The 26,287-nt window shown below is 52.0% G+C and overlaps 1 protein-coding gene and 1 long non-coding RNA gene across 11 annotated transcripts; one reads left to right on the top strand and one right to left on the bottom strand.

Moving 5' to 3' along the window:
* Nucleotides 1-4,107: 4,107 nt before the first annotated feature.
* Nucleotides 4,108-25,964, bottom strand: TFAP2A (transcription factor AP-2 alpha). Of its 10 annotated transcripts, none has more exons than XM_051855128.1 (8): nucleotides 25,912-25,964; nucleotides 16,832-16,885; nucleotides 16,451-16,688; nucleotides 13,250-13,301; nucleotides 11,143-11,374; nucleotides 9,273-9,391; nucleotides 7,288-7,429; nucleotides 4,108-5,615 (listed from the first exon to the last, which is right to left on the bottom strand). In XM_051855128.1, the coding sequence occupies exons 1-8, from the start codon at nucleotides 25,947-25,949 to the stop codon at nucleotides 5,327-5,329; spliced, it is 1,164 nt and encodes a 387-aa protein (XP_051711088.1). In that variant the 5' UTR covers nucleotides 25,950-25,964; the 3' UTR covers nucleotides 4,108-5,326. The 10 variants fall into 10 exon arrangements, with proteins under 10 accessions (XP_051711088.1, XP_051711087.1, XP_051711084.1 ...); XM_051855127.2 differs by lacking the exon at nucleotides 25,912-25,964 and adding an exon at nucleotides 25,758-25,900 and having other exon boundaries at nucleotides 16,828-16,885; XM_051855124.1 differs by lacking the exon at nucleotides 25,912-25,964 and adding an exon at nucleotides 20,989-21,098.
* Nucleotides 21,201-22,120, top strand: LOC108177397 (uncharacterized). Its single transcript, XR_001794186.3, has 2 exons — nucleotides 21,201-21,505; nucleotides 21,702-22,120. It is a non-coding gene; the product is annotated as an uncharacterized lncRNA (long non-coding RNA).
* Nucleotides 25,965-26,287: the final 323 nt, after the last annotated feature.

The following is a 26,287-nucleotide window of genomic DNA, read 5'->3' as shown; positions in this document are numbered from 1 at the left end:
TTGGGCCGCTGCTTTTGCAGAAAGAAACCAACGTCTTGTTCAATCGCGCAACTGTGGGCTGTTGATTGAAGTCTCTGGCTCAGACTAACTCATCTCTGCCTTCAGAAAAACAGTTGGCTACCCTCTGATCATCAATGGAGTCTTCAGTGCCAACTCATGGTTCAACGGCAAATACGGTTTTCAAAGACAACCTTCTGTTGGCAGGATACCAGTGACAGGGCCAAACTTTCTCAGTTTGTCACTCCCCATCGGTCACGGGGGTTCAGTATCAAGTGAGAAGGAGTAGGAACGGCAGGAGGGCAGAGGCAGGATACCTGTGCAGCCGGCTCAGGTGTTCAACCAGGTTCCGGACAGAGAAGAATTGTTCACTGACATTCACAAGGGAGACATTCCTAAGCAGCCCCAAGAGGGGATGCAGAGGTGTGAGAACTGCTATCACCTGCCGTGTTCTGTGGGTTCATTCTTCTGGGATGGGGCATCTGAATGATGTTGGACCTCGACCTGGGCTTGTCCGTGGTATGCCCGGTATGCCCGGGGTGTTTCTGCTCCTCCTCCTCTGCTCTCTGCAGAGGAGAGTTTCAGATCTCTCTTTCCACAGAGCACTAAGAGGTAAGGACACGTGGATGTGTTTCTTCAAGTGCCCAACTTGGACAATAAAGTAAATTAAGGAACAAACTTCAGTGCTCTGGCCTCACTCCCGCTGCCTTTTCTGCACCTGTAACTCGGAGAAGAAAACAGCCGGTTATTTATTTGTATGGCACTTCCCGCCTCAGCTCTCTAGCGAGTTGACCCGATTTTTCTAGTCCCTTCACCCACTCCTCACAAGCCCCACCCCCACCCCACCCCATCACGGAGTGGCTGAGGAGATCTGTAAGTGGGATGAAGCAGCTGTTGGCTTCATGCCGTCCTCTAACTTGATTATTCTTTGGACACGTTAGGCAAGCATTAGTGATTGATAATGACGCTAATTAACCCCTTTCCTTTCCAAACAGCAAACTGCTGCCAGCAGGATGCTACAAACAATAAATATAAAACACTGCATACATCAATATCTGTTTAAAAAGCACAACTTCATTTGGGCACACTGAACTCCAACTGCTCTCAGCTAACAGCTCAGTATATTCCAGCACTTTCCCAAAAGCTGGGGGAGGGAGGCTGAGGTAGAGAGAGGGTTAAGAAAAGGGGCCTGTGGCTTTAAGACCACAAACTGCTGTCCTACCTGTCAGCTGCAGTGAAGTTAACCTCTAATGGAAACCATGCGTTTGGGTTGTTTTTTTTTTTTAATATATATTTCAGGTCTATACTTTTTAAAAACTTAATTAATCCAGCTTTGCTCTTAACCTATTTAAACTTAACACAAGGCTGATGACCACATATGACTTTTTTTTTTTTTCTCTGTAGGGGAAGGCAGCTCTCCTGCCTGACATAGAATTGCTGTGAATTTGTTTCTGGTTGAGAAAGGAATGGGGAGACATTGTTTCACAAAAAGGTAAAATTTAGTTTTACCCAGGATTTAGGGAAAGCAGAGCACACATGATCTGATTGTGCAGTCTAACATAACCTGTAAGGAACTGTACATTAAATTTGGAATTTTGATAAATGAATATTCCTAGCAAGTGAATAAAATGTATTCAATTAACTAAAACCCTGTGCACTTCTGAACTGAAGTGGAATCGACTGTAATTGATTTATTTGAAACCAGAGGTTAAGGACTGAATTAGCTAAGTACAACTGGGTATTTCAAGCCACTGACTTCTCAAATGTCAAATCCCTTCTATTTTAAATATTATTTCAGCTGCGGGGCATTGCAGTCCTGATGGTAGTTCCATCAAGAACGCAAATTATATTAATATTCGATTTTGGGGAGGAATAGACTGGACTGTGATTTTTAAAGGGTGTTGGAGAAGAGAGGGGGTGATAATGACTAGCCAACTGGAGGGAGCATTGTTTCCTTCAAAACTGGGCGTGGTGATTAACATAGACTAGCCAGTCAGCCTCCTTATAATTCAACGATGTATCCTAATTTGATGTAATCCAAAGAGAACCGCTGTAGTTAGAATATCAACACCTGTCCTGACAAGGAAACAGCATGTGTTGGAGAAAGTACACACTGGTCCTAACAGAGACAGCCAAATCCACAGAGCCTTTGGTTTATCCAATAAAAATAATTTTTAATAATCATCTCTCATCTCTTAAAAATATGAGACTTTTTTTTAACTTCTTCGTTGAAAAAGGTGACCACATCATGATCCTCAAAATGCCCAACTCACAGAATAAAAATAACTAATGCCCTGCCTTTAGGAAGCCATTGTTTATTATGACCTTGTACTGTTCTAACCTGCTATTTCCTCTCTATCTTTCTCAGGATGCAAGGATTATATGGGGTTCAGGCTTTCCAACATAACGAGCATCTGTAAATCCAGATATGAATGAATGGTATTTAATAAGATTGTTTTCGTTTTAAAATGAGTATTTATGTGTCATTGGAGAAGGCGCAGCAATGGATGGCTGTTTATGAATGCGATTGTGCCTGAGGTTAGGGTCCCCCACACAATCTGAGATGCAGCCAAGAAAAACAGCCCTGATAGACAATGCTTCACTTCACCTGCTACGATGCTGTGCGCATTTCATTTCTGTCAAGAGTATGTACAGTTAGGGTTCATTCGCCTCATTATTTTGTTACAGCTACGTTACAGTTAACCAGTCTCTCTAGGAAATAATAAATAACCGCTTTAAAAAACAATTGCCGCGTTGCGTTCTGAGAATACACTTTCCATTTGAATTTTTTTTAAACCCACCATTGTTATGAATTCTCCGGCTTTGGAAAATAGAATTTAGACTCCAGCAACTCTCGTTCCTCTGTCGAGATTGATTTTACACTGCCTTCCATAAGGAGCTTAGGAAGTGGAGGTTGCAAAATGGACTCCCTCGAATGCTTTGCATCCTTGGTCCTTCGCAATGTCAAACCACAGGCACCAGTGTCCAGGCTCGTCCAGTCTGGCTGTCCTAAATACTTTCTCTACCACCTTTCCTTTCAACCTTCCAGTGAATCAGCTGGAATCCTCCTCACTTCCAAAGCAAAGAATTTCCAAATCAGTTTACAAAAGCTCTGACTCCTTCCCTCTCTGAGCTCAGCACACAGTCCCCATTTTTTGCAGAAGGCGGAGGGGAGAGGCCTGGTGAGGCCAGCTTCACAGCCCTCGCAGAGCCCTCCCCCCCCCCACCTCGGAGAACACGTGGAATTTTCTGGAAGGACCTAGGAGGCGCTCCCATGGAGACAGGGAGGGTTGGGCAGGCCTTCAGGGGCAAGCTGCCAAGATTGCAGGGACCAACATCCTTCCCACTCCTCTCTGCGACCTCAGGAACCGCCCAGCAGTAAAGTGGGCTCTAAATAGCATCTTAAAATCAGTGAGAGGTACTGGGCCCTCTCTCTCTGGGTTCCCCAATTTTTCCTGCCACTGTTGCTTTTCTCTTCCCAGAAAACTATAGGCGGTGTCAGCGCCTGTGTGGGTCTCAGCCACAGAGAAGCAGGAGCGAACATGTGAAGGTGGAGGTGGGCATTTCCTCCGTGCTAGTGAACTAACAATTGAAATGTCAGTATCCTCTGCAGATTCCCAAGCAGTTATGGGGGGGAGGGGTCTTCTGGTCTCCAGGTCTGCGGCTTCCTTGTCATCCTTAATGTTGGGTTCTGAAGGTTTTAATATTTTGGTTTCCAAAACACAAATGAAAACCTAAAGGAACAACATAAATAAAATTAAACTTTATTTTTAATAATAAAATTAATGTTTCTAGTAAGGAAAAGATAGTATGTCATTCCTTTAGCAGTACAAACAATCTTTTATCCAAAAGAATACATTGGGTTTTATTGTGTCATTTGTCTGAATACAGACTCAGTGGAATATCTAAATGATACCCTGCTCTGAACTCCAAGTTGAAAGTAAGTTTTTATTATACTTGAGGGAAACAATGGGTTCAGCTGCTTATTGCAAGGAGCAATTGGCAAGGGAGAGTTAAACTCAATTACTGTAACCATACTGAATAAAAAATACTGCCAAGAACAAAAATACGCCTGGGTAAAGACAGCCACTGAATAAAAAAAAATCGACATAAAGCGTATCAAATATTTATTTATCTGGGCAACAAAGGACTATGATACATTGACAGGCATGGAAACTACTGCCAGCACAACTCAATACAATACAACTAGAACTGCTTCCAATATGGCCAGCGAAATACAGACTACCAGGTGCTCCCAAATGTTTGAAGTTCTCTGAACAAAAAGAGAGAGAGAGAAACAGAGAGAGAGAGAGAGAGAGAATCCCTAACCCTTGGTTTAAAGACAATATCCATTTATTGCTCAAATGATGGTTTCAAGGGAGGACAGTGGAATAAAATAAACTTTTGTTTTTCCTCCCCATGATACACAGAAGGGTTATCAAACCACTCAAGTTTAAAAATCATCCTGGGGTCCAGCATCACTTTTTACTTTCATTTCAATGAAAAGCTAAACGTAACACTAATTATAAATAAATTTTATTTTACTTTTTAAAATCTGTTCAGCTGTTTCATTGTCACCTTTAACATGCTACGACAGGGCTAAATTCATGAATCCCAGAGGGGGGAGAAAAAAAAAAAAAAGTTCCCCAAACCTTGGATTTCTAAGTAAGTACCATGAACCACAATGAAGAACTAATAGGAAAGATTCAGAACCCACTAAACAAGAGGTAAACGAGATCACCAGATAAATAAAAAAAGGCTTAAAACAGACTCACCATATTTACAATTCCCATTAAATTACACATAAATAAATATATACAGAGTCGTGAACACTGATTCCCTTATAGAACTGAATCGTGTTGCCAGAGTTCAAGTTGGTCGCTTTACCTTGAGGAGGGAAAACTTCTACAACTGAAGACATGACATGGAACTTCGTGTATTTGTGTTCAAGTTTATTCACAATACTGATAAAAATGTCATTATCCTTTTTGCCTTTTATTATTATTATTCTTTTAGTATGGCTACAATCTGGAGTGTGTAAGGGAAGGTGGTGATTCAGTCCCATGAAGCTCATATAATTTTTTTTTAATTTTTATGTTATTTTTTCTAGAAAAAAAGTTTTTATTTATTTATTTTTGTTGCTGTTGTTGATTAAAAAAAAAAAAAAGACTGTTCACAAACTCGACAGAACTTTTCTCGGCGGGCTTCACGGCCTGTTCATGTTCTCTCGGGCGCCACAAGAGGGCAGGGGCTGTCGGCGCTGACGGGGAGGTCGAGGCAGGGGCCGCGGCGGCGCCCCCGACGGCGGGGAGAGCAGTCCGGCACCTGCTCACTTCCTGTGCTTCTCCTCTTTGTCGCTGCTTTTGGCGCTGTTGTCCGTGTGGCTGTTGGGGTTGTTACTGAGGTACATTTTGTCCATGGCCTTGAGGGCCTCGGTGAGATAGTTCTGCAGGGCCGTGACCGCGGCGCACACGGCCGGGCTGCCGAAGCCGTGGGAGATGAGGTTGAAGTGAGTCAGGCAGCTCTGGATGCCCGGCTCCAGGATGGGGTTGGGCCGCGAGTTCCCCAGGGGAGACCGGTCCTGGGCCAGCAGGTCGGTGAACTCTTTGCAAATCTGTCTGCAGCACAGGAGAGCAGAGAGACAGAGAGAGGGAGGAGGTGAGGTTCTGCTTGGGGCGCCGGCAGCCAGGAGCAAACCTCTCCTCCCCCTGCAGTGCCCTCTGCCTGCCTGAGATGGACTGCGGGTCCAAGAGGGCATGGAGGCCAGGCCCCTCTCAGCGCCCACTCAGCCGTCTCGTCTTCCCCCAAGGCATGCTGTTCCTCTCTCTCTCTCTCTCTCTCTCTCACACACACACACACACACAGGCACCCCTTTCTCACTCGTGCCAAACTTCCACCCCCACCTTTCCTCACTGACACCAAGCCATCCCAGACTCAGGAAGACATCTCACAACTGGGAGAGACGCACAGAGAGCCAGAGCTACAGTCAGAAACACAGCATCTCCCCAGTTCCGTGCACGCTTCCCGCCCCGCCCCGTGAGGCTTCCTGTGCAAAATATCCTGGGCTCACTCTGCACCCCTTCCTCCAGGGAGCCCTCAGTCAAGTCCCCTCACATTCAGCTCCAACTCAAACCAGGCTGAATTCAGACAGAAAAGGGCAAAACTCTGGGATTATTCAAAAAGGCAAAAATCTTTACTTGGGGGGTGATTTTGCCTTTCAGAAATAATGGGCTTGAGGAACCCTGTTACTCAGCAGTAATTCTAGGTGGTTCGGGGAAGAAACAGGTGCTTCAATTTCCCACCCCTCCTCTCCCCACCCCCACGGGCCTAAAAATTAAAAGAGAAAAAAATTATCTATTTAGAAGGCTCAGAAGCCCAAGGGAAGAGGAAAAGTTAGAATTCCTGAACAGATTTGGAAAAGTTAGAAAGGAGGCCTCCACACCCCCGGAAGCGCGGCCCTGAGTTAGGCTGTCTGGAGGCAGCAGCAGCTTGGCCTGGGGGAGGTGTTGGGGGGGGACTGCTTTCCTCCTCCAAGGCCAGATGATGTCCCAGGGCCAGAAACCCTGCCCCGCCCAAGGCCTCTGCTTCTGCCCTCTGCGACATGGACTTTTGATAATTAAGGGCTTCCAAACAAGCCTTTTAATTTCCAGAAAACATATCAAAACAGTCATTTTCTTTTCACACACCACCTGGAGAAGCCCATTCAGCCCCGGCACCGGTGGGAATATAACTTGGGCCATTCGGAAACCTCCGACGTGTTGCCTGTAGGCTCAAACTTGTGGGGTAGAGGCGTGTGTGTGTGTGTGTGTGTGCGTGTGTGTGTGGCATTTTTGAACAGGGAGCGAAAAGGAAGGTGAGAAATGGAATAAGGGAGTAGGGTTGAAACTAGGACGGCTCCCGCCTCGCCCATTTTGCAGGCCGATGCTTAATCTTTGTCCTTGGAGAACATGTTGACAGGAGACAACAGCTGATGGAGGTGAACCTGTCACCCATGTGAGGATTTCATTCTGGTCTTTGTGAAACAGCACAGCCACAAACCTGCACTCAGCTTCCCATCAAACCCCAACCCTACCCCGCTTCTGGGCAGGCAACAGAGCAATAGTGGAACAGAAGACAGAGGAAAGATGGGAGGGCACAAACACTGCCACTCCAGGCTCCCCTACAACAGGGATCCTGGTCTTAAAACTGCTGCAGCTTCAATACTGACCACACAAAGCTGATTAGCATAAAAGGAGGAAAGGGAGAGCGAAGCTGACATGGAGACACAGACCGCCGAGGGAAATGCCTTACTTTGTAGCCAGGAGCATGTTTTTTCTTGTCACTTGCTCATTGGGATCGGAATGTTGTCGGTTGAGAAATTCAGCTACTGCTTTGGCAGGAAATTCAGTTTCGCACACATACCCAAAGTCCCTGGCTAGGTGGACGGCTTCTCCTGGTAGGAGGGGAGAGACGGGAGGTGAGGGCCAGAGGAGGAAGAGTCAGGATCAAAACTCCCTCCCCGCTCCCTGATTTCCTTAACCCAGAGGCCGAAGCAAACACAAACAACTTCTCTCATTTCAGGGATTCTGTGCCCTCCTCTGAAGGCCTGGTGGATGCTTTTATCAGGAGAAAACAGCCTCTGGTCCCTACAAGGCCAAGATTTGAAAATGTAAATCCCATTCACCAGCTGAATGGCACTTTCCCCACTTCTCTTCTAAAACATTTCTTGTAGTCCAACCTCACACCTATCAACACGTTCATAAATGATATTCATAATTACTCCTTGAGCTTTTCTGCAAGGGAACCACTGAGGGTTTACATTTTAACTTGATCACGTATAATTATCTGTTCATCCAACCCGATTAACCAAAAGGATTTGAGGGTCACTCCACTGAGTCTGTCTGTGTTGTTGATTTTCGAATCTTTGGTTTTAATTTCCTGAACCAGTTGGTTTTTACTGCAGGGCTTCCTGCCATTAGCTCCAGCTCCGGAAGAACGCATGCGCCAATTAGAGCATCAAAGCTCTCTCCGCAGAGCTTGTTTCCATAAAATGGAGCGGATCACAAACAATAACAGTTCTCCAGAAACCGCCTCCCTGCCACAGCATCAGCCCCCAAGCCCTGCCAGGTCTCACGCTACACCCGAGGCCACCACTACCATTTTCTTGGTATACAACTCTCCGGGGGTACGAACAGTGGCTCCTCTACGGACTGTTATTATTTTTAATATAATGCTACTGTAGTTGACTTTCTGGCACTGAACAATTGCTGATGTTTCAAGCAGTCAGATTATTATCATATTTTCCACGACTACCAAACATCATTTTGAAGAAATTTACAAAGAACCTGTACTCAGCTGCAATGTATCTTCTCAAATCCCAAGTGTAAATAAGAGAAAAAGTACTTCTTTAAATATAACTGCTACTTTTAAATCTGCTTGAAATGTAAGTGCCCTTTGTTTCTTCTTTATTAGCAGGAGACATTTACAATAGGACACAAAGACAAAAAATGTGAGAGCTATTCTCCTTCCAACACAGCCAAACATCCGCCAGTGAAATATCTGAAAATATAACAGGCAGCAGGAATGTGAGTGGATTTTGGAGACAATTCATACTGTAGAGCAAGAAGCGAGGACAGGGTGGGCTTTTTGTTTTGGGGAGCTGGGAAGGGGGTGTGTGTGTGTGTGTGTGTGTCTTAAAAACTGCCATGAGGAACTTTGGGCAATGCTTACACTCTTTCATTCTTTTTTTTTCCTTATCCAAACAATCCGAGTCTGAAATTATTCACTTTTCTTCCTCTCCCCAAGAGAAGCACAGTTAAACAAGAGATAAGGGAGAATATGTTTGGAAAACAAAAACCTAAAAGGCATATAACCCTGAGCTTTCAGGACGGTCTTAAATCAGGATGCAGGTCAAAGATTCCCAAATTAATTCAGGAAGTAATGGTCACGCATTTCTCAAACGCAGATGTCAGAATAACTTAAGTGATTTACTGCTGAGCTCTTGAAAGGAGACAGGAACTTGGAAAATGTGCAATTCTTAAATTTGCACATTGTTTAGGTCAGAATCAGGCGAGGGAGGTGTAATTTTGAGGGAGAAGGCAAGCAGGAAGGAGAACAGCAGTATTTGCAAATAGTGGTTTGGCATGCTAGAATTCCCTTCACTTCCGGCTATGTGCTCTGGAAAAATGAAGCTGCCCAGTTCACACAAAATACAACCAAACATCTGGCCACTAAAAGTCATCCATTTCCCCAAAAAGCAGTTCCCTTCCAGTTAGCGAGTGGATTCGCCTGCTTACCCTCCACTAGTGATGTGAGCAGGGTCACGTTGGCTGCTTTACGTCTCCCTGCCGGCAGATTTAATCCTATTTTGTCCAGTTTTTCTCTTAAAGATCTTCCTCCATTTTTAGACTTCGCCCTGTTACACAAATACATGCAAAGAAGGGATTCAGAAGACATCGAGTTGCTCCGCATCGCTCTGCAGTTCTCTTGAAAGCGTCCTAGAATGCACCGTGGGAAACAGAAGCTTAGCCCCAAAACATTTAAGGGATGGGGACCAAGGAAGGAAGGCTGCACAGAAAGATCAGGAGAAAGCAACGCCAATGCTTCTTACACTGGAAAGCATCCCCTGTGTTCACTTATTACTGCAACTACTGTGGCAGGTTGGGAAGTTCTGATTTCCCAACTCTGTAAAGAAGAGCCACAAACAACCCACCGCGGCCGATCTCCAGGGCTTGAGGTATTCTGAGTTTAGCTGATTACTGTGTAGTCTTCCTGTTGTTACAATCACACAAATCCCAATGGAGTCTTTAACTGGTTTTTGTGAGATCTGCTGTTAGGTTGTTCAGAGTAACCAAAGTTATCATCACTCTCACGTTTCTTGCTCTGGCTCCAGCCCCAGTGGGAAATGCACTTCACCAACTGTTTACAGGCCATGTCACCAGCCTCACTGGTGATATCAGTCTTCAAAAACTTGCCGATTTCAGACAATGGAGACAGTTCTAAATAGATGTCTAAATAGACTCCCATCATCAGAAAGTGGTTAAGATAAATTGTTTAAATAAAACAGCAAATTAATTAATTTCAGATTTTATTCCCTACTCAAGTGCTCTTTAATTGTGTGGATTAGATTATACTCCCCCAGGTAAACAGTCTCCAGTATAGGGGGTGGGGGGAAGGGAGGGGACAGCAGAGGGCAGAGCGAAGATCCGAGTCAGTGAAACCTTAACAAACGCAAAGCAAAATGACTGGGAAGGCGGGATGCTAAAACCTTCCAGGCTTCGGATGGGACATTCCCACCATCGTGGAACTGTGGGGCCCTACATCCTAGATCAAAACCATGAAGTTCTTGGACGGACCCCAGGACAAAGAGGAGACGTGTGCTATACCACGACCCACAAGTCGCCATTTGGGTGCAGCCCTGGGAGTGCAAGCCCACAGCGGGGAGAACCCTGCCCTGAGGGTAGGCGCTTGGCCTCCACGACCCCAGGGAAGAAAATCTTAGGCCAGGAGAGGGAGGACTCCCGCCCTGCAGGGGTGAGGAGAGGCTCCGGCCCTGGCCTGGACCCAGGCAAGCAAGGTGGGAAAACGTGCCTCGCGCGCTTCCTGGCACACTGCAGGGGCCCGGGGCAGTGCGACCACCAGATGCCAGCGCCTCTGGCCCGAGGCTGGGGTGCAAGGGGCTGTCTTTGTCGGGAACCACTACTCTCCTCCTCTACTCAAAGCCATTCTATTAAAACCCTGCTCGGGGGACAGCTGTTAGAGGCTCTACAAGGGGTCAGGCAAAGCGAGGAGCCCGAGAGGAAGTTTCGCTGGGCATGCAAGGTCTGTGCAGAGCGCAAAAAGGCGGCTGCACGGCGCCCCGCGGCTGCGGCGGCCGGGACTGAGCCCGCGGCGAGCGAGCTGCGCGTGCGCGCGGAGGCGGGGCACCGGCGAGTCCGGCGAGCGCGCGGCGGCGTTCGGGGCGCGCGCGCGCGGAAAGGCGGCGGAGAGCGCAGGCGCGCGCCGCCTCGCCCCGCCCCTAGGTCCCACCCCCTCGCTCCGGCGCCCTTCTCCCCGCCCCTTTCCTCCCCTAGAAGGGAGGGTCGCCGCGCGCGAGCCCTGTCGGCGTCGCCGCCGCGCCGGCGCAGGCGCAGTGCGTCCCCCGGCCGCGGGCGCGGCGGGCCTCACCTCCGGAGCACTCCGCCCAGCAGCGATGCGTTGAGACACTCGGGCGGTGAGAGGCGCCGCTGCACTTCCGCCACTGTGACCTTGTACTTCGAGGTGGAGCTGAGGAGCGAGAGGCGACCCGGAACTGAACAGAAGACTTCGTTGGGGTTCACCACCCCGCCGAAGAGGTTGTCCTTGTTGATAGGGATGGCGGAGACGGCGTTGCTGTTGGATTTGGACAGGGACACGGGGCCTGCGGAGACAGAGGGGCTGCGTGTGGGCGTCGAGGATACCCCCAAATCCTGCTGGGCCGGCGCCGCACCCCGCTTTTTTCAGCGCTGAGACTCGAACCCTTTCCCCCACCTCTCCCAGCATCGCTCGACCCTGCGCGTGGGGTCTCGCCCCTGCCCCCGGGGCCGCCCCTGGCCCCTGCCCGTGCCCCCGGGGCCGCCGCCGACCGTGCCGGGCACAGCTGGGCGGTGAAACAGTGACCCCGTGGGCTCCGGGACCCCGAGGCGAGGGGCCGGGGCGGGGGCTGGGGTTGCAGACCGAGAGCGAGTCAAGTGCCCTTTCGGGTTTTTGCGGGGTGAGGGGCTTGGAGTCGGCCTCCAAGACCGATTATCGACACGGGCCGACAGACCGCTTAAACGGCTGGAGCAGCCAGTGAAGGGGCATCTCGGTTAGGGTACCAGGCCGCTGCTCTTAAAAAGAAGTAGCTGTTGGAGATGCGTTCCAGTCCCAGTAGGAGGAAGAGGGAAGAGGACCAGGCTTGGAGTACTAGCCGCGGGCGTCCCTTAGGGGCAGTAGTTAATTGCCCCTCTCGCCTGAAACACCTTCACTGAGGAGGAGGAAATACACAGTACACCAGCTCTTCAGTGTTGGACCCACCCTCTCCCCACATTGTTAGAAAAAAATCAAGAGCAGCACAAAGTCTAACTAATGTGTTACATGTTCTCAGCACCAGTACAGTTCAGACAGATTCCCAGCCATTTCTGCACGGTATGCGTTAGTAGTTAAGCATTCCACATTGGAGACATGAAGTATGCACAGAATTGCATCATAGGGCTCCTTGTGCGTTCTTTAATGGGGATATTCTGGCTGGATGGGGAGGTGGGGGTCTGTAGGTTTTGGATAGATCACTTGTGACATTAATAGCTCTGGGGAGGCTAATAGAGACAATAGGAGTTAAACGAACTCTTGAGAGATTACTAATAAAAGAGCCAATTATCATGTCGACTTGGAAAGAGCATCTCCCAAGATTTATCCCTTGCACATCTAATTTGACGTGACAAAGACTTCACAGATGCAAAAAATGAAACTTTAAACTAGCTAACAATATACTGATTGGGGTTAGAAATGAGAACAGTTTTATATAGCATCATCCTCTGGTGGTGCTTAGAATCCTGAAATGTAATATTGCCACCATAACCAAAAAAGAAAAAAAAAAAAAAAGCTGCTACCAACAGTCAACAGCATTTAATCCAGGAAACTTTATTTCTACTCACTAAACACAATATAAATTACAAATCCATCAAATCACTTGACGCTTCCAACAATTTCTGTTCTGAGCAAATAAACTAATAATCCTGCCATCTTCAAGATGCTAATTTTAATCAAAAACTAAATTTTTATTAACCTAATTCACAAAGTTTTAAAACTTAAACAGCTAACAAGAGACTGAAGAAAATGAAAGTTTTTTCCTTTGCTGAGTGCTTTTTATTATCTTACTGAATAGTAATGCTAAATCATTTGCACTATTGTAGCATCATACACCTCTTAACACTTTTGGCCTTAACTCCACACGATGGATTATCTAAATTATTAAAACATTCCAAAATCGAAATGCCACTTCTAAACCAGTTCAGCTATTGCACATTTCATCTGTTTGTCCAGATACCATTAAACTAAATTAAACGGTCAAATCATGATTCAGAACAAAGCTAGCCTGTTGCCATTACTAAGATACTGAAAGCCGATTATTTAAGCACTGCTGTTCTATGCCTATCTATTTGCTAATTCTGAGCCTTTAGGAAATCCTATTTGAAAAAATAAATACAGCTCTGCAAGTTCTTTTAAATAGCGCTCTGCCTGTAAGGACATGCTTGGAATGCAGAAGGAAATGGCTTACCTTTCTTAATTACAGTTTGATCTGGGATGTTAATACCCGGGTCTTCTACGTGCTGCAACAAAAGGATACACATGGATGTAAGTGTATAATCAAAACAAAAGGAAATGAATATTCCCTGCAAGATGGGGGGAGGGGAAGGTGTAGAATCGAAATTCCCTCTCCCGTATAATGACATTTATATATAAACATCTCATCTTGGCTTATTGGAATTTGGGGCTTTGCAACTCAAGAGGTTTCACTGCACACCCAGGGCCAATTTCTCCTCCCCATTCCCTCCCTTCCACCCCCCCCCCCAAACAATCTGCGTTGGAAGGAGATGGGGGTTGGGAATAAACTTTTTTTGGAAATTACATCAACTTTTGGAGCACCTAGTCTTTCTCACAGTTGGCTCAACCTTTAGAAATGCACCTGGCTTTAGTTTGGTGCCTAAGCGGCTTCGGACTTTACAGATTCCGGTATTTCAGGCAGCAAAAGCCAGAGAAACACAATAGAAATGACAGGGGCGGGAGTAAGAAGAGAGTAGTATAGACCATTTAGGGCGTATGATAAAGAGTAAGCACCTATGCACACCTTCACATGCATAAAACTAGAAATGATTTTTAAAGAACATACTACTGCCTAAATTGGAAATGACAACAATATGAAAATGATCAAGAAGAAACAAAAAAGCCCTTTTGAGGTTGCTTTCCTGTTGTCCAGCAGTAGGTTTGTCGCTGGCGTGGGATTTTCTTTCCCCCTCTCTCTCTCTTTTCTTACAGATGGATGGATATACGTGCGTGTGCTCAAGTCAAAACGTGATTAGAAAGTAAAATGAAATCATGTTTTCTAATGCAGAGAGCTGACAGGCAATATAATGTCTGGCTGTGTTTACAAATTAGCACCAGGGCTGCTGAGATAGAAGATTTCGCAATCGTTACCAAACACAGGCATTGCCATTTAAAAAACTATTACTTCCTTCTCTAGTCTTTGTCCAACAATAATACTGATTCGAACATTTTCCATTCTGTCTTGGATTTATGCTCCTGTTAATTGTGCCTGATCGCAATGATTCCGGGTGGATGGTACTAAGTTGCTTTATTACAGGTTTTATTATACTCAATGCTCTCATTTGTAACTTGCCTAAAGTGCTTCTGGATTTAAGTATAATTAAATTGAGAAATGTTCAGAAATGACTACTGCTGCAGTTCTTGTGTTTTAACTATATGGGGAAATATGATCCCTTTATGCATGTACCCTAAACCCATAAAGGAAATGCAGTGTGGCATAATACTTTTATTTGTATTATTTCTAGCTCTTGTCCATACAGGGAAGACTGTTAAGTTTAAAACCCCACTGAGATATTAATGATTAAATAATTTTCACCATTGATTTGATTTTCTTAAATATTCAGCAGCCTTTCTTATTAAAGGTTAACTGTTGCAGCAATGGGAAAATTGAAAACAACCCCCTTGCTGACCCAAATTCCTTTGAAAGAATTTTCTTCTTTAGAGGTGGGGGAGGGAGAAGGAAGAACAGCAACTGGGTTTCCTTGTTTTTATTTGATCTTTTGGTTTATTTCTTCTACTGACCAATTTCACCACAAAGGGTGACTATACAGGTGCTAAGAATTCACACCAGCCACTGAAATTTTTTGCAAAGTAGAGCAATTCTAATCCACAGCAGTTCCAAAAGCTTGCAACATTATTTTGCAATCCAAATATTTGCAGAGAGCAAGTGAGGAAAAGGATTCAAAGAGATTCTTTGGGAAGGGAACTAAAATGATCATGATTTCCAGTTCTATTTTTAAAGTGCTCTTTTATAAGGTATTACTCCTCTCATTTGACTCCTAAAATGCACTGCTAAGTACCAGTTTTTAAAAGCATGTAAGAATGAAAACACACACACACACACACACACACACACACACAATGCCTGTGGCTTACTAATCCCTATGCTGAATCAGGTACCTACTTTCCAGTTTTCCATGCAAGGTCGCTAACTACAACCAACAAATTTCAGTGATTAACTGGATCAAATGAATGATGTAATAAATTTCCTATTTTCCTCTGGAACTTAAATAATGTCTTAAATCCACCAAGCAAGCAGGTAAGTTCATCTGACCATTTTCCTTACATCTAATGCAGTAATCATTAAACTGTCAACGGACATACTGCTGCAATATTTGATGCAGTAATTTGAAATAGCATTTTAGCAAAAATCACATCCAGATACATTTCCTCTCCAAAGCAGCTTTACCAGAAGCCTTTACAGCTTTAATAAAATTATTGGCTTGCTCTAATTCCATTTCAGTAAGGTTGGGAGGAAACCATAAATATATAGAATCGAAGCAGAGATGCTGGTTTAAACTTAATTTCAGAAAGTATTTTCAAATTATCAATAGCCTGGCTTGCACACACTGAACAGTAAAAGTGCTGATGCCATGCTTATGTAGGAATCATTTTAAACTGCATTTATTGATAACTGAATTACAAGTCAAATAAAATAGTGTATTACTCAATAGCCTCAAAACATTTAATTTCATGTTTCCTATGGGGTGTGGCAGGTTCTGATAGGCGTTGGGAACCCAGCTAATGATTTACGAGGTCACCACTTAGCACCCCTAGGAGGAGGAGAAGGTTGCAATTTAATGTCCCCCTCAGCTTGGATCTGCTACTGTTCTGTAGTCAGGACAGGGTGTGGGTATAACTTTAGGGCTGCACTTGTGCTTGGAAAATCCGGATAGAATGCTCTTAGAACGTTTCCACGGTTTCCTTCACCAAGTGAAGCTCTTTGGGTTAAATAAAACATCTTGCCCAGGACAGGGGGAAACCCCCAGGCCCGACCCAGCGGTGAGAATTAAGCCCTGTCCCCATCGAACACAGTTTACTTCCCATGGTGACATTCGCCTGATTTATCCCTGTGCTGGTGGAAAAGGCAGTGTGGGCATTGTTCGAGGGAGCTCCAGGAACCATTGTTCTGCGGGCAGAAATCTCAACTACTTATGATTATTAATCATTATTGTTTCATTCGACCCCCTACGTGTAGGTCCTCAAAGCGCACCCCCCCCACACACACACGCATACCCCCAAGATCCTCCAAAATAAAATAAAGTGTTTTATTATAAGGGAAACATCACCGAACCCACCAGCCCGCGGGGTCCCGGGGTCTCCTCCGGGCACTGGCCAGCTCAGGCGCCGCGTGTCCTGGCGCGGGGCCTCTTACCGGGACGTCCTCGATGGCGTGAGGTAAGGAGTGGATCGGGAGGTCTCCGAGTCCTGAGCCGAGCCCGTGTGGGCCGTGCAGGAGGTCCTCGTGCCGCCGGTAGTCCCTGCGAGGATCCAGGCCCGACAGCTGGTGCGGCAGCCCCCGGTGCGTGTGCAGAAGCCCAGACTCCTGGCTCTGCCTCTGGCCGGGCCAGCCCGGGTGCTGCGGCTGCGGCTGGGCGTGCAGGGGGTTCAGGCTGTAGGGGTCGTTGACGTGGGAGTAAGGATCTTGGGACTGGGGGTAGATAGGCTGGTAGGGCGGGGGGAAGTAGGGGGGCTGGAAGTCGGCATTGGGGGTGTGGGACAGCGGCGGGGCGCTGGTGTAGGGAGATTGACCTACAGTGCCCAGCTGGGGCAACCGTGCCGTCCCGTTGCTGGTGCCGTCGTGACGGTCCTGGAAGAGAGCGGAGAACCAGAGGTGAGGTGTCGAGGCTGGGCTGGGCACCCCGCGTCCACTCGGCAGAGCCTGCCCGTTCCGGCTGCCCGGTCCGCAGAACGCCCGCGAAGGGAAGCAGGCCCGTGCCCCACCGCACACGGCCGAGGACTGCATCAATGCGGAGCGCCCCCCCACACCAGAGGCTCTCCGGGGCGTTTCTTTCCAAGGGTGTGTGTGTGTGTGTGCACAGGGGGGACAGACAGAAAAGGGGGCCTCCCGGGGTGCACCCCGTTCAATCGCAGAGCGAAACCTCCCTCGAGCAAAATCTTCAACATCCCTTCCCGCCAGGACGCGGCAGAAGCGGCTCGGAGTTTGAACCTGTCTGGCGTGGTTTACTCTCCTCCATGTATTTGGAGGAGGGGGAATTAAAAAAAAAAATCGTCAACCTTCAAAGACCATTACCATTTCACGACGGCTTAAACAGAAACATATTTCGCAGGGGGCTGTAACGAAAGCACGCGTTGGGATTACCAGCTTAGGGCGCGCTTTCTCGGCAAGATCGGGGGTCTTTCTGGCTTTTCCTCCTCCAAGGGGTCGATTTAGATGGGATACGGAGGGGGAACGGGGGGTGGGTGCTTCGAGTCAGAGGTTTCAAACAGAAAGATGCGGGCCGCGCTGGATTTCCAACAAGCAGGAGCACCCCGGGGCGGAGGCCCCCTCCCCACCCCCGCCCCTTCCACCCCAGCCCCGAAGGGCGAAAGAAACGCCTGATTTTAGGTTTCTCCACTGCAATTCGCTCGCAAAAACGGGCAGAGAGAGTTGATTGCGGGGCTCTGAGAACCCGCAAAGGTGCAGCCTCAGGCCCCGAGGGTAAGGGGGGCGCACCGGGCTGCAGCTGGTTTTCCCCCCCCCACATCCTGCAGACGGATTAAGCATCCAATGCTGAGAACACCTCGGGACGCGAGGACAGCAAGGCGAGCACGCCGCGAAGCACGCCTGGGCAGGCGGCGGCGGCGGCGGCGGCGGGGTAGGTCTGTGCGCGCGGAGAGGGCGAGCCGGGGCGCGGGTGGGCAGCAGTGCGCTGGGTTTCAGGGTGGAAAAGAGCTAGAGAAAGAAGGGAAGCAAGGGAAGGAAACGCGAACGGAAGGGGGTGTCCCATAGGCACCCCGGGCGTGCAGCCCGACCGGAATCGCCGAGGAAACGGAGACGGGGGTGGGGGACGAGTGGGACTCACCATAGCTGAAAAACTGTGAACTAACATCTGCGAAGAGTCTGGGGTAACGAGTCAGGGTGGAAAGAAAAAAAAAAAAAAAAAAGGCAAGCCCGGAGCGCCCGGCTGCCCCGCCGCCCGAGCGCGCCCCACACAAAAGGGGGCCGAGAGCCGCGCGCCACCCCGGACTCGAGTCACGGCGCCGACGCTCCCCGGAGCGCGGGAGCCTCGCTCGGATCCATCCGAACTGGAACCACCGATCCGCGCGGCGCCTTCAGCTGGTCGAACGCACGGTCTCTATCTCGCCGTGATCGGTTAGGATGCAAAGTTCTCTTTTTTAAAATAAAATAAAAATTAAAAAAAAAACCCAAAAGGGAAAAAGTGTGGGTGAGTGTGTGTGCGTGCGTGCGTGTTCCTTAATCCGTGTCTCCCCCTCTTTTCTTGGCGGCGGCTTCGCTTGAGCTTCTAATAACCGCGCCGGGCAGCGTTCCTTGAGTCTCCTAATAGCAGATATTCATGACTATTAATATTACACGAATACTTAATAAGGGAAGAATGCCTGGAAATCGAGCGTGAAGCGGAGAGGCAACTCGCGCCGGAGCCGGCTCTCAATGCAGTCCATTGACGGGAGCCTCAGTGTAGCAAATCGGAGGTGGGGAGAGGGAGCGCCGGAGACAAAAAGCGGGCGAGAGAGGGAGCGGGAGAGCGCGCGGGGGGCCGCGGCGCGGCGTCTGGCGAATCACAGGGAAGGGGCAACATTTTAAAAGGTTGCGGGGCATGCAAAAGTGAAAGAGAAAGAGGGAGAGCGCGCCGAGAGCGAGAATGGGTCTGCGTGCGTGTGTGAGAAAGAAAGTGTGGGCGAGGGAGAGGAGCGCGGAGTGGGGCGAGGGGAGGGCGCGAGGGAGGAAGAGCCTGCGAGGAGGAGGAAGGGAGGGAGAGGGGGAGGGCGGGAGGCAGAGAGGGAGGAGGAGGGGGCCGAGCCGAGCCGAGCGCACGGGGGGGGGGGGGGCGGGCGAGGGGGAGGGGGAGGAAGCGAGCGAGGACAATCGGACCTAAAAGGCAGGGGCAGACCTCGGGGTGCAGCGCGGCGCGGGCTGGAGCGGCCATCGGGCTCTCGGCGCGCCGGGTGCTGCCCGACCCTCTCCGCCCGCGGACTCCTCTGCTCCGCAGCCGGGCCTGGGACTCGGAAGTCGGCTGCCCGCTGCCGCGCTGCTCCTCCATAGCCCGGCGCTCCGCCCGGGACCGGCCCGCGTGTCAGCTCCACTGGCCCCTCTCTTGGGTCCCTCCTCTTGAGCTTCCCTCGGACACGGTGGCCGTGCGCTCCGGCGGCCTCCGAGACCGCTCCAGGGCCGGGGGTCCGGGGCGCGCACGGACGCGAGGCGGCCCAGCCCGGGCGCCGCTGGCATGGGCTCCCGGCTCCCGGCACAAACCCGTCCGACTGGCTGGGCCACTCCCGCCCGCCGCCCCCCACCCCCACCCCCGGATGACAAGGCTAGCTCTGCCGGCGCGCCGCCGCTGCCAGTCTGCCCGCCGGGCTGTCGGAACAAGCGGCACCTCGCCTCCTGCGTGTCCCTGCAGAGCCGGGCAGAACCCGGCCGCCTCCAGCCGGCTGCGAAACCCCGCTCCAGCGCCCGCCCGCTGCAGCCAAAGTTGTGGGAACAGCCCGGACTGCAGCCGCTCCCTCTCGTCTCTCTCTCTCCCTTTCTTTTGGTCTCACTCTCACGTTCACACGCGCCGGCACAGGGTCCTGCCAGGGGAGCGCCTGTCCCTTCGGTGCCTGGAACCGAGCTGAGGTTCGCCCCGCGCCCGCTCAGGGCGCCGGCACCTGGAGCTGCTTTCAGCCTCCGCGACAGGGCCCAGACCCGGACTAAGTGACCGGTCCTAGGAGACCGAGGGACTCCGCTCCGTTCCAACCTGCCCGCAAAGCCTCCCATCCCCACCCCAGTCCCGAAAACAAAGCGACCGGTCTGCGTGGGGTCCCTGCGCCCCTCCCCGCGCGCGCAGAGAAACGCATGTCCCCGTGGGATGACACCCGGCGCCCCATCCACCAGGGGGAGGAGAGGCAAGAGGAGGAGCAGGGTATGGAAGCAGAAAGGTTTAAAACAGTCTTCAGGAAGAAAAGAAGGAGGGAGCGGGTGACACATCGCTCGCGCAAACCCAGTTTCTGATTTCGAGGGAAGACAAGACCCCTGCCGCTGCGCCCGCCCTCACACCCCTTTGCCCAGCTCCCAGTGACAAAAAGCGAATGAAAGGCAAATAGCAAAAGTCGCCACTGCCACCCATTTGCTTAGATTACTCTGGGCCTCTCCCCATCCTCGGACTCATTTCAGTGGGGGTTGCGAGGGGAGCTTGAGGCCGGCTCCCAGCGCCTCTGTGGGTGTGTGGGTATGGGTCGGCCGCTCGTGGGCCTTCCCGGCTGCCCCAAGAAGTCCAGCTCTGGGGATCCTGGGTTTTCAACTGGGCTCCAAAGCGACGCGCTCTCTCGGCCCGTAGGGCTCCCGGCACCAGAGGTGGTCGTGGCCCGCAGCTGCACCGAGATTCCCACGGTCGTGCAGCCGCGCGGCGGGTGGGTGCAGGGGCCGGTGCTGGGGTGGGCGGGGGGAGCCCCGCGGCCAGGCGGGCTGCACGCAGCGCCTTCTCCCCCATCCTACCCCGCCCCCGGGGTGTGCGCACCCCGTAGCTCGGAGGGAGACGCTCCTTAGAACTTCTTGGAACACAGAGCCCCGCAGCCGGGATGGGTGCTCCCAAGTTGAACCCGCTTACAGGGAGGTGCGACCCAGCTCAGAGCGAAACGTGCGGGGGGCTGTCTCCAAACCCAAGAAGAGAACCTCTTTAGGAAGGGGGAGGGGTGGAAGCAAGGACAGAGAAGAAATTTTTAAAAAAAAAGAAATCTTAAAGATCAAAGAGCAACCTGGAGGGAAACGGGGTTTTTCTCTGCTTTCTCTTCTCTTGGGCCCTTGGAAGAGACAGGAGCGTGCCTAAGTGCCTGCAATTGTTTCCAAAAACAAGAAACAAAACCATGCTCTTTTCTTCGCCCACTCTGTGGCACAGCCAAAGCTGATCAAAAAAAAAAAAAAAAAAAGAGAGAGAGAGAGAGAGAGAGAGAGAGAGAGAAAGTGGGACACGGGCTTCGAAGGAGGGAAACGAAAGATGCTTCCTCTCCGTCTGCTCCGCCGCGTTCTTCGCGCGAATCCGAGGGGCGGGCGCTGCGCTGGGGAAAGTTTGTCCCACCCGCATTTCGCAGCTGGCTGCCCCGGGAACAGGGTCGAGCTCTGAGCCTGCGGTCGCAGGAATGACTGAGCCGGCGCCGCGCTTACCTCGCAGTCTTCGTACTTGATATTATCCGTCAGTTTCCAAAGCATTTTCATGGATCGGCGTGAATGGATCTGCCCCTCTCCGCCCGGCAGCCAAGTGGAGCTACTCTCTGGGTAAGCGCAAAGTGCCGGCTGCGGGCGGTGAGCGAAGGAGGAGGAGGAGGAGGAGGAGGGCAAGGAGGAGGAGGAGGAGGGTAAGGAGGAGGAGGAGGGCGAGGAGGAAAAGGGCGAGGAGGAGGAGAGACGGGAAAGAGCTCCCGTGTGCGCTCGGAGATCTCCCTCTAATGGTAGAAACTTTTCCCTTTTCCAGCGCTTTACCAACAGCCTAATCGCCTCATTAGCATATCAACAATAGTCCAATTGCTCGCCAGTACCACAGTCCGCCGCCGGCTGCTCCGATCCAGGTATAAAGGCCTCTCCCGGCCGGGAACTCGCTCCCAGGGCGCACACCTGCCTGCCAGCCGACACCTTCCACCAAGCCTCACCTCTGTCCCCTTGCGCCAGCGCCCCCCAACCCCGTTCCTACCCAATTTCGTCCCACTCCCTTCGTCCTGTCTTCGCTTCCTAGTGGACTGAGATGTCCTCTGCAAAACCCAGCAGAGAGTACTCTAGGTCCCAGCAGCGGCGCCCCCCCCTCCCCCGCCACCACGCTCCGAGCTGCCCTTTCGGCCCCGTCCAATTTCATTAGAAATCATTATCCCTTTCGCAATTAAACATAACCACCAAGACTGGAGAAGGCACTCCAGGATTTTTTTTTCCCCGACGAGAGATCGCCTCCGCTCCGGCAGTTACCTCCGCGGGGCCGCAGCCTCGGGAGTTTTATTGGCTTAGCGCTGCCCGTCCCGGGTCCCCTCCCACCCCCCCAGGTTGGAGATTCTGCCAGACAACTCTAGTCGCTCGGCTGGGGTTCGCGATCCCTTAATTGCCGCGTATAAAATAAAAGTTGTATCCTGAAGAGGTTACTTGAGAGCTCCAAGGGTTAAATGATCCCCCCCCCCCCCCCCCGTTTGCAGGAAACTAGAAGCAACTGACAGTTCAGCTTGGTGTCTGGGCTAAGGTTTCCTGGGTACGACGTGGGCTAGAAGACCGAGCTGTGGAGAGGCACAGTGCTTCTGGAGTGGAGCCCAATTACAGGCTCGCGTGCGCCTGCAAGTCTACATACCGCGTCATGCACGCATCAAAATAAATCATTGGGAACCATCTCTTCTCTGTGTTAATCTGCCCCAGTTTTCCCAAGATTCCCCTTTTTAATTAAAGAAGGGAGAGTTCCTTTATGATTTGATGTTACTAACGCGGCGCGCTGGCGGAGCGGTGCCCGGCTGAGGCGGAACCCGGAGGCCCCAGCCACCCCTTGTCCAAGTTGGCCAGTGTGAGCTCCCTCCCGGGCTCCACACAGGGGCCTGCTGGCTTCTCTGGCCTCCTGTTGTTTTCTCTTTCTGTTTTAGCGACTTTTTAAAGGAAGAAAAGGAAAAACCTAATGTGATACTCCAAAATGCATAGTAGTTCAGTACCCTAGCTGAACTTTTCCATTTGGCTTTCACAAAAGGTTTCCGTTTGTGTTTCTCCTGGTGAAAGGCACCGTCTCTCCTCTCCCAAAAGCAATGGCTCACTTCTTAGAGTTGCTCTCCCAAGGATCTCCTCCATCTGGGCCTGTCTCGCAAATTCTCCAGGTTCCCCCACTGCATCCCCTGTAAGGGCAGTGGAAGCTTAGCAAATTCCAATGGGCTCTCTAACAGGTGGAAGGGAGGCAAAAAGAGGAAGCCCCCACGCACACACCTCACACACCCTAGTTAAAGCTGCAGAAATTACCCTCCCCCTAGACCTCGGCAAAGTCCCCAAGCCAAGCAGAGAAAGACAGAGGTCTCCTTCCTCCCCCCCCCCCCCAAAAAAAAAGAAAACTAGGGCAAAAGCTAGCGCTGGCACAGGGATTCTGAGCCTGAGGTCCCCTTGGAGATCCTGGGCACCGGTTGGCTTCTCCTTCCTTCCCACCCCAGAACACAGAGCACAGCCTCTTGGCTACCTCTGGCTGGAGAGTCCTGGCATCGTACCCTGCCCCCCAAAAATGCTCAACTTCCAGGACTAGGCCCCGCAGGCCTGCCCCGGGGCCTGCTACCTAGCGCAGTGGCTTAAAGTCAGGAGCAGAACGGTAGGGAACGCCGCCACCTTCCCCGCAGCGGCCCAGCCGCACAGGGCGACCTGTAGGCCACCTCCTAGGCCCGAGAGCTTGGATTTTTACGCCTGCAGACTCGCCACGGTGCGCTTAAGCGAACTCTGCAAGTTTCGCTTTCTTGCCTTTTGGGATGTGGGCTGGGAGCGCGTTTGCGGCCCTTCACCCCCTCCAGCTCCACCTCCAAGCTGCCCTCCCCTCACCGCCCCACGCCAGCAAGATCTCCGGCTCCGCACCCGCCGGGGCTGCTAAACTGCTGTCGTGTTCCCGCCGAGGGCGCCATTGAGGTGCGGATTGGGGCCTGCAGGCTCCGTGCCGCCGCCCGCAGTGTGGGCGCTGATGAAAGGGCCGGGTGAGCTCCCGGGTCGCCCCTGGAGCCCGCCGAGCTGCGTGTGTGTGAGCGTCCTGACCACAAGTGACTTCATTGCATGTCAATGCTGCAGACGCGCCGGGACCCCAGGACAGCAGCGCCAGGCCTGGGATGGGGCTGGGGGGGGGTGTCGGCCTGCGGTGGGGGCGTGGACAGGGCGCCGGGGTGTGAGGGGGCAGAGCCACCGAGGGAAACAAGAGACAGAAGGGCCAGGGCGATCTTGTGTTTTTCCTCCAGCGGTCGCCACGCGGGGAGACCCCGGAGCCCAGCGCGGAGCCTGGCGGATCCGGCCCCTCGGGGCCCCAAATCTGCTCACCCAAAATCCAGGCTTCCAGCCTCTTGCTTGACCCAGACTCCTGGCTGCAACCTCCGAACCCTAGTGGAATCCACTGAAGGCCCAGGCCCAGCCCCAGGCCGAACCCAAGCACCTGGGAAGACTACCCAAGGACTCCCTGGGGACTTCCCCGCCAGAGAAGTTAGGAAAGGCTGAGCCCACAGGGACCAGGAGGGAGGGGGGGTCCCCCAAAATGTGCATTTTGTATGGGGTTGCATCCTTAAATGGTAGAGTTAGTCTCACGGTGGCGAAGGAACTGCCAATATTTAGTGAGGTTTCCCTGGGGTGAGGGGGTACAAAAGAGTTCGCTCTTCATAAAAACAGGGAAAACATACAAAATGCAAACCGCCTTCCCTTCTCCAACTCCCAGGAAAGCCGCAAAGCCGGGACTTCTCTGAACTTCACTTTAATGGCCTAAGTCTGAAAGGACCCAAAGAGCTGGCCCCGGGAGGGGCAGGGCCTCCCCTTTCCTTTGGGAAACTCTGGGCCTTCCGTGAGGGCTGCCCCGCAGGCTGTGGGCGCACTGGGTCTCGCCCCAACCAGGCCTCATTTGTCTGGCGCTAAAGCGGGCCCTGTGGTTCCAATTCTGAAATCATCCGCAGGAGAGAGGCTGCTACCCCCGCCAACCCCCACTCCCACCCGACCCCCGTTTTCCTTAGGGAACATGTCTGGAAGTGGGAAGCTGAGCGAACGCCCTCGTGGCTGGGGTGGGTGCCCCAGGGCTCAAGAGAAGGAAGGTCCAGAGCCCCCTCAGCCTTGTGGTGTCCATGGCCTACCAGGGTCAACTTTGGCAGGTGTTGGTGTGGGCAAAACCAGGAGCCCTGGGCTCATCGCCCACCATTCACTCCCAAATTCGTAGCCCAAAAGGCGAAAACCCACTTGAGGAAGCAGTCAGAGTGAGTCGCTCAACTTTGGGCAAACTCGTTTAAGTATCTCCTAAAGCTCGCTGCCGCAACCCGGCCATCGGGACTCCTCTTCTCCACCCGCCCTGGGGTTCCCGATCCCGGGGACAATCCGAGAGACAAGACAGGTGCACCAGAACCCCACCCCAACGCAACAGCCCTAGGGTCCAGGGCGAGGCCGAAGGCTCAGCGCTCCGGGAACCTTCTCCAGGGCGCACGGCAATCCCAGCCCCGCGCCCTCCCCCCTCCTGAATTAGTCATCTAACCAAGTTTCTACTTGGGGTGGGGGTGGGACGGTAGGGAAACGGCTGCAGCACAAACCACAAGTGACCCCCCGGGGCCACCTGTGGAGCGTGCGCCGGACTTTCCCCGGCGCCGGGCCCTGCGGGCGGCGCGCTTTGCCCCCAGCGCCGCGGCCGCCGCCTGCTCTCGTTTTTCCAGTCTTCTCTCTCCCGGGAGCTCCGGGGCGCTGCCAGGCGTGCCTCACTCCCCTGCCCTGGGCCACGGCGCTTCCTCTCCGCCTTCCCCCTCCCGGCCCCCTCCCCCGCTCCACCCCCGCCCACCTCAGCCCCAGCCAGGGCAAACCCCCGTACCTGCCAGTCCCCCATTTTGGCAAGTATGGACATCGCGGCTCAGCGCTCCTGGCGACGGGTCCCCGCCGGGCATAGGCTGGAGGGCTCGGCTGGGCCCGCTCCCTGGAGTCGCTTAGGCAAATCCTCCTTTTTTACCTGCTCACCAACATCTCACCTGGTCATAAAGAGCTGGGTTGCTACCTGCCGACGCATGCGCGCTGGCCCAGGAATTCACTCCGCCAGCCCCAGTCCCAGCACCTCGCGGAGCTGACCTGGGAAGTGATGGATTTATAGCCGCGGCAATCTCGCCATCAGCTCCGGCTTTTCCTAACAGCCCCAACCCGCTTTCCCGGTCGATCCCTGGCCGGGGAACCGAAGCCCGCTGACTGCCGGGGTGTGCTCCCAGAGTGTGAATTTGTGTGTTTTCGCACTGGAGAAGTGGGCATGTCTACGCGCTCAGCTCCCCGGGAGCTTCTCCCCTCGGAACTTTTGGGTCGGGGGAGTTTCCCTCCCCGCCGCCCCTCCCCAGCCTGGTTGGCGTGGGGGATGGG

Source organism: Oryctolagus cuniculus, chromosome 5, assembly GCF_964237555.1.
Source record: "Oryctolagus cuniculus chromosome 5, mOryCun1.1, whole genome shotgun sequence".
NCBI classification, from domain to species: domain Eukaryota; kingdom Metazoa; phylum Chordata; class Mammalia; order Lagomorpha; family Leporidae; genus Oryctolagus; species Oryctolagus cuniculus.
This window is presented reverse-complemented; position numbering and strand designations above follow the sequence as displayed.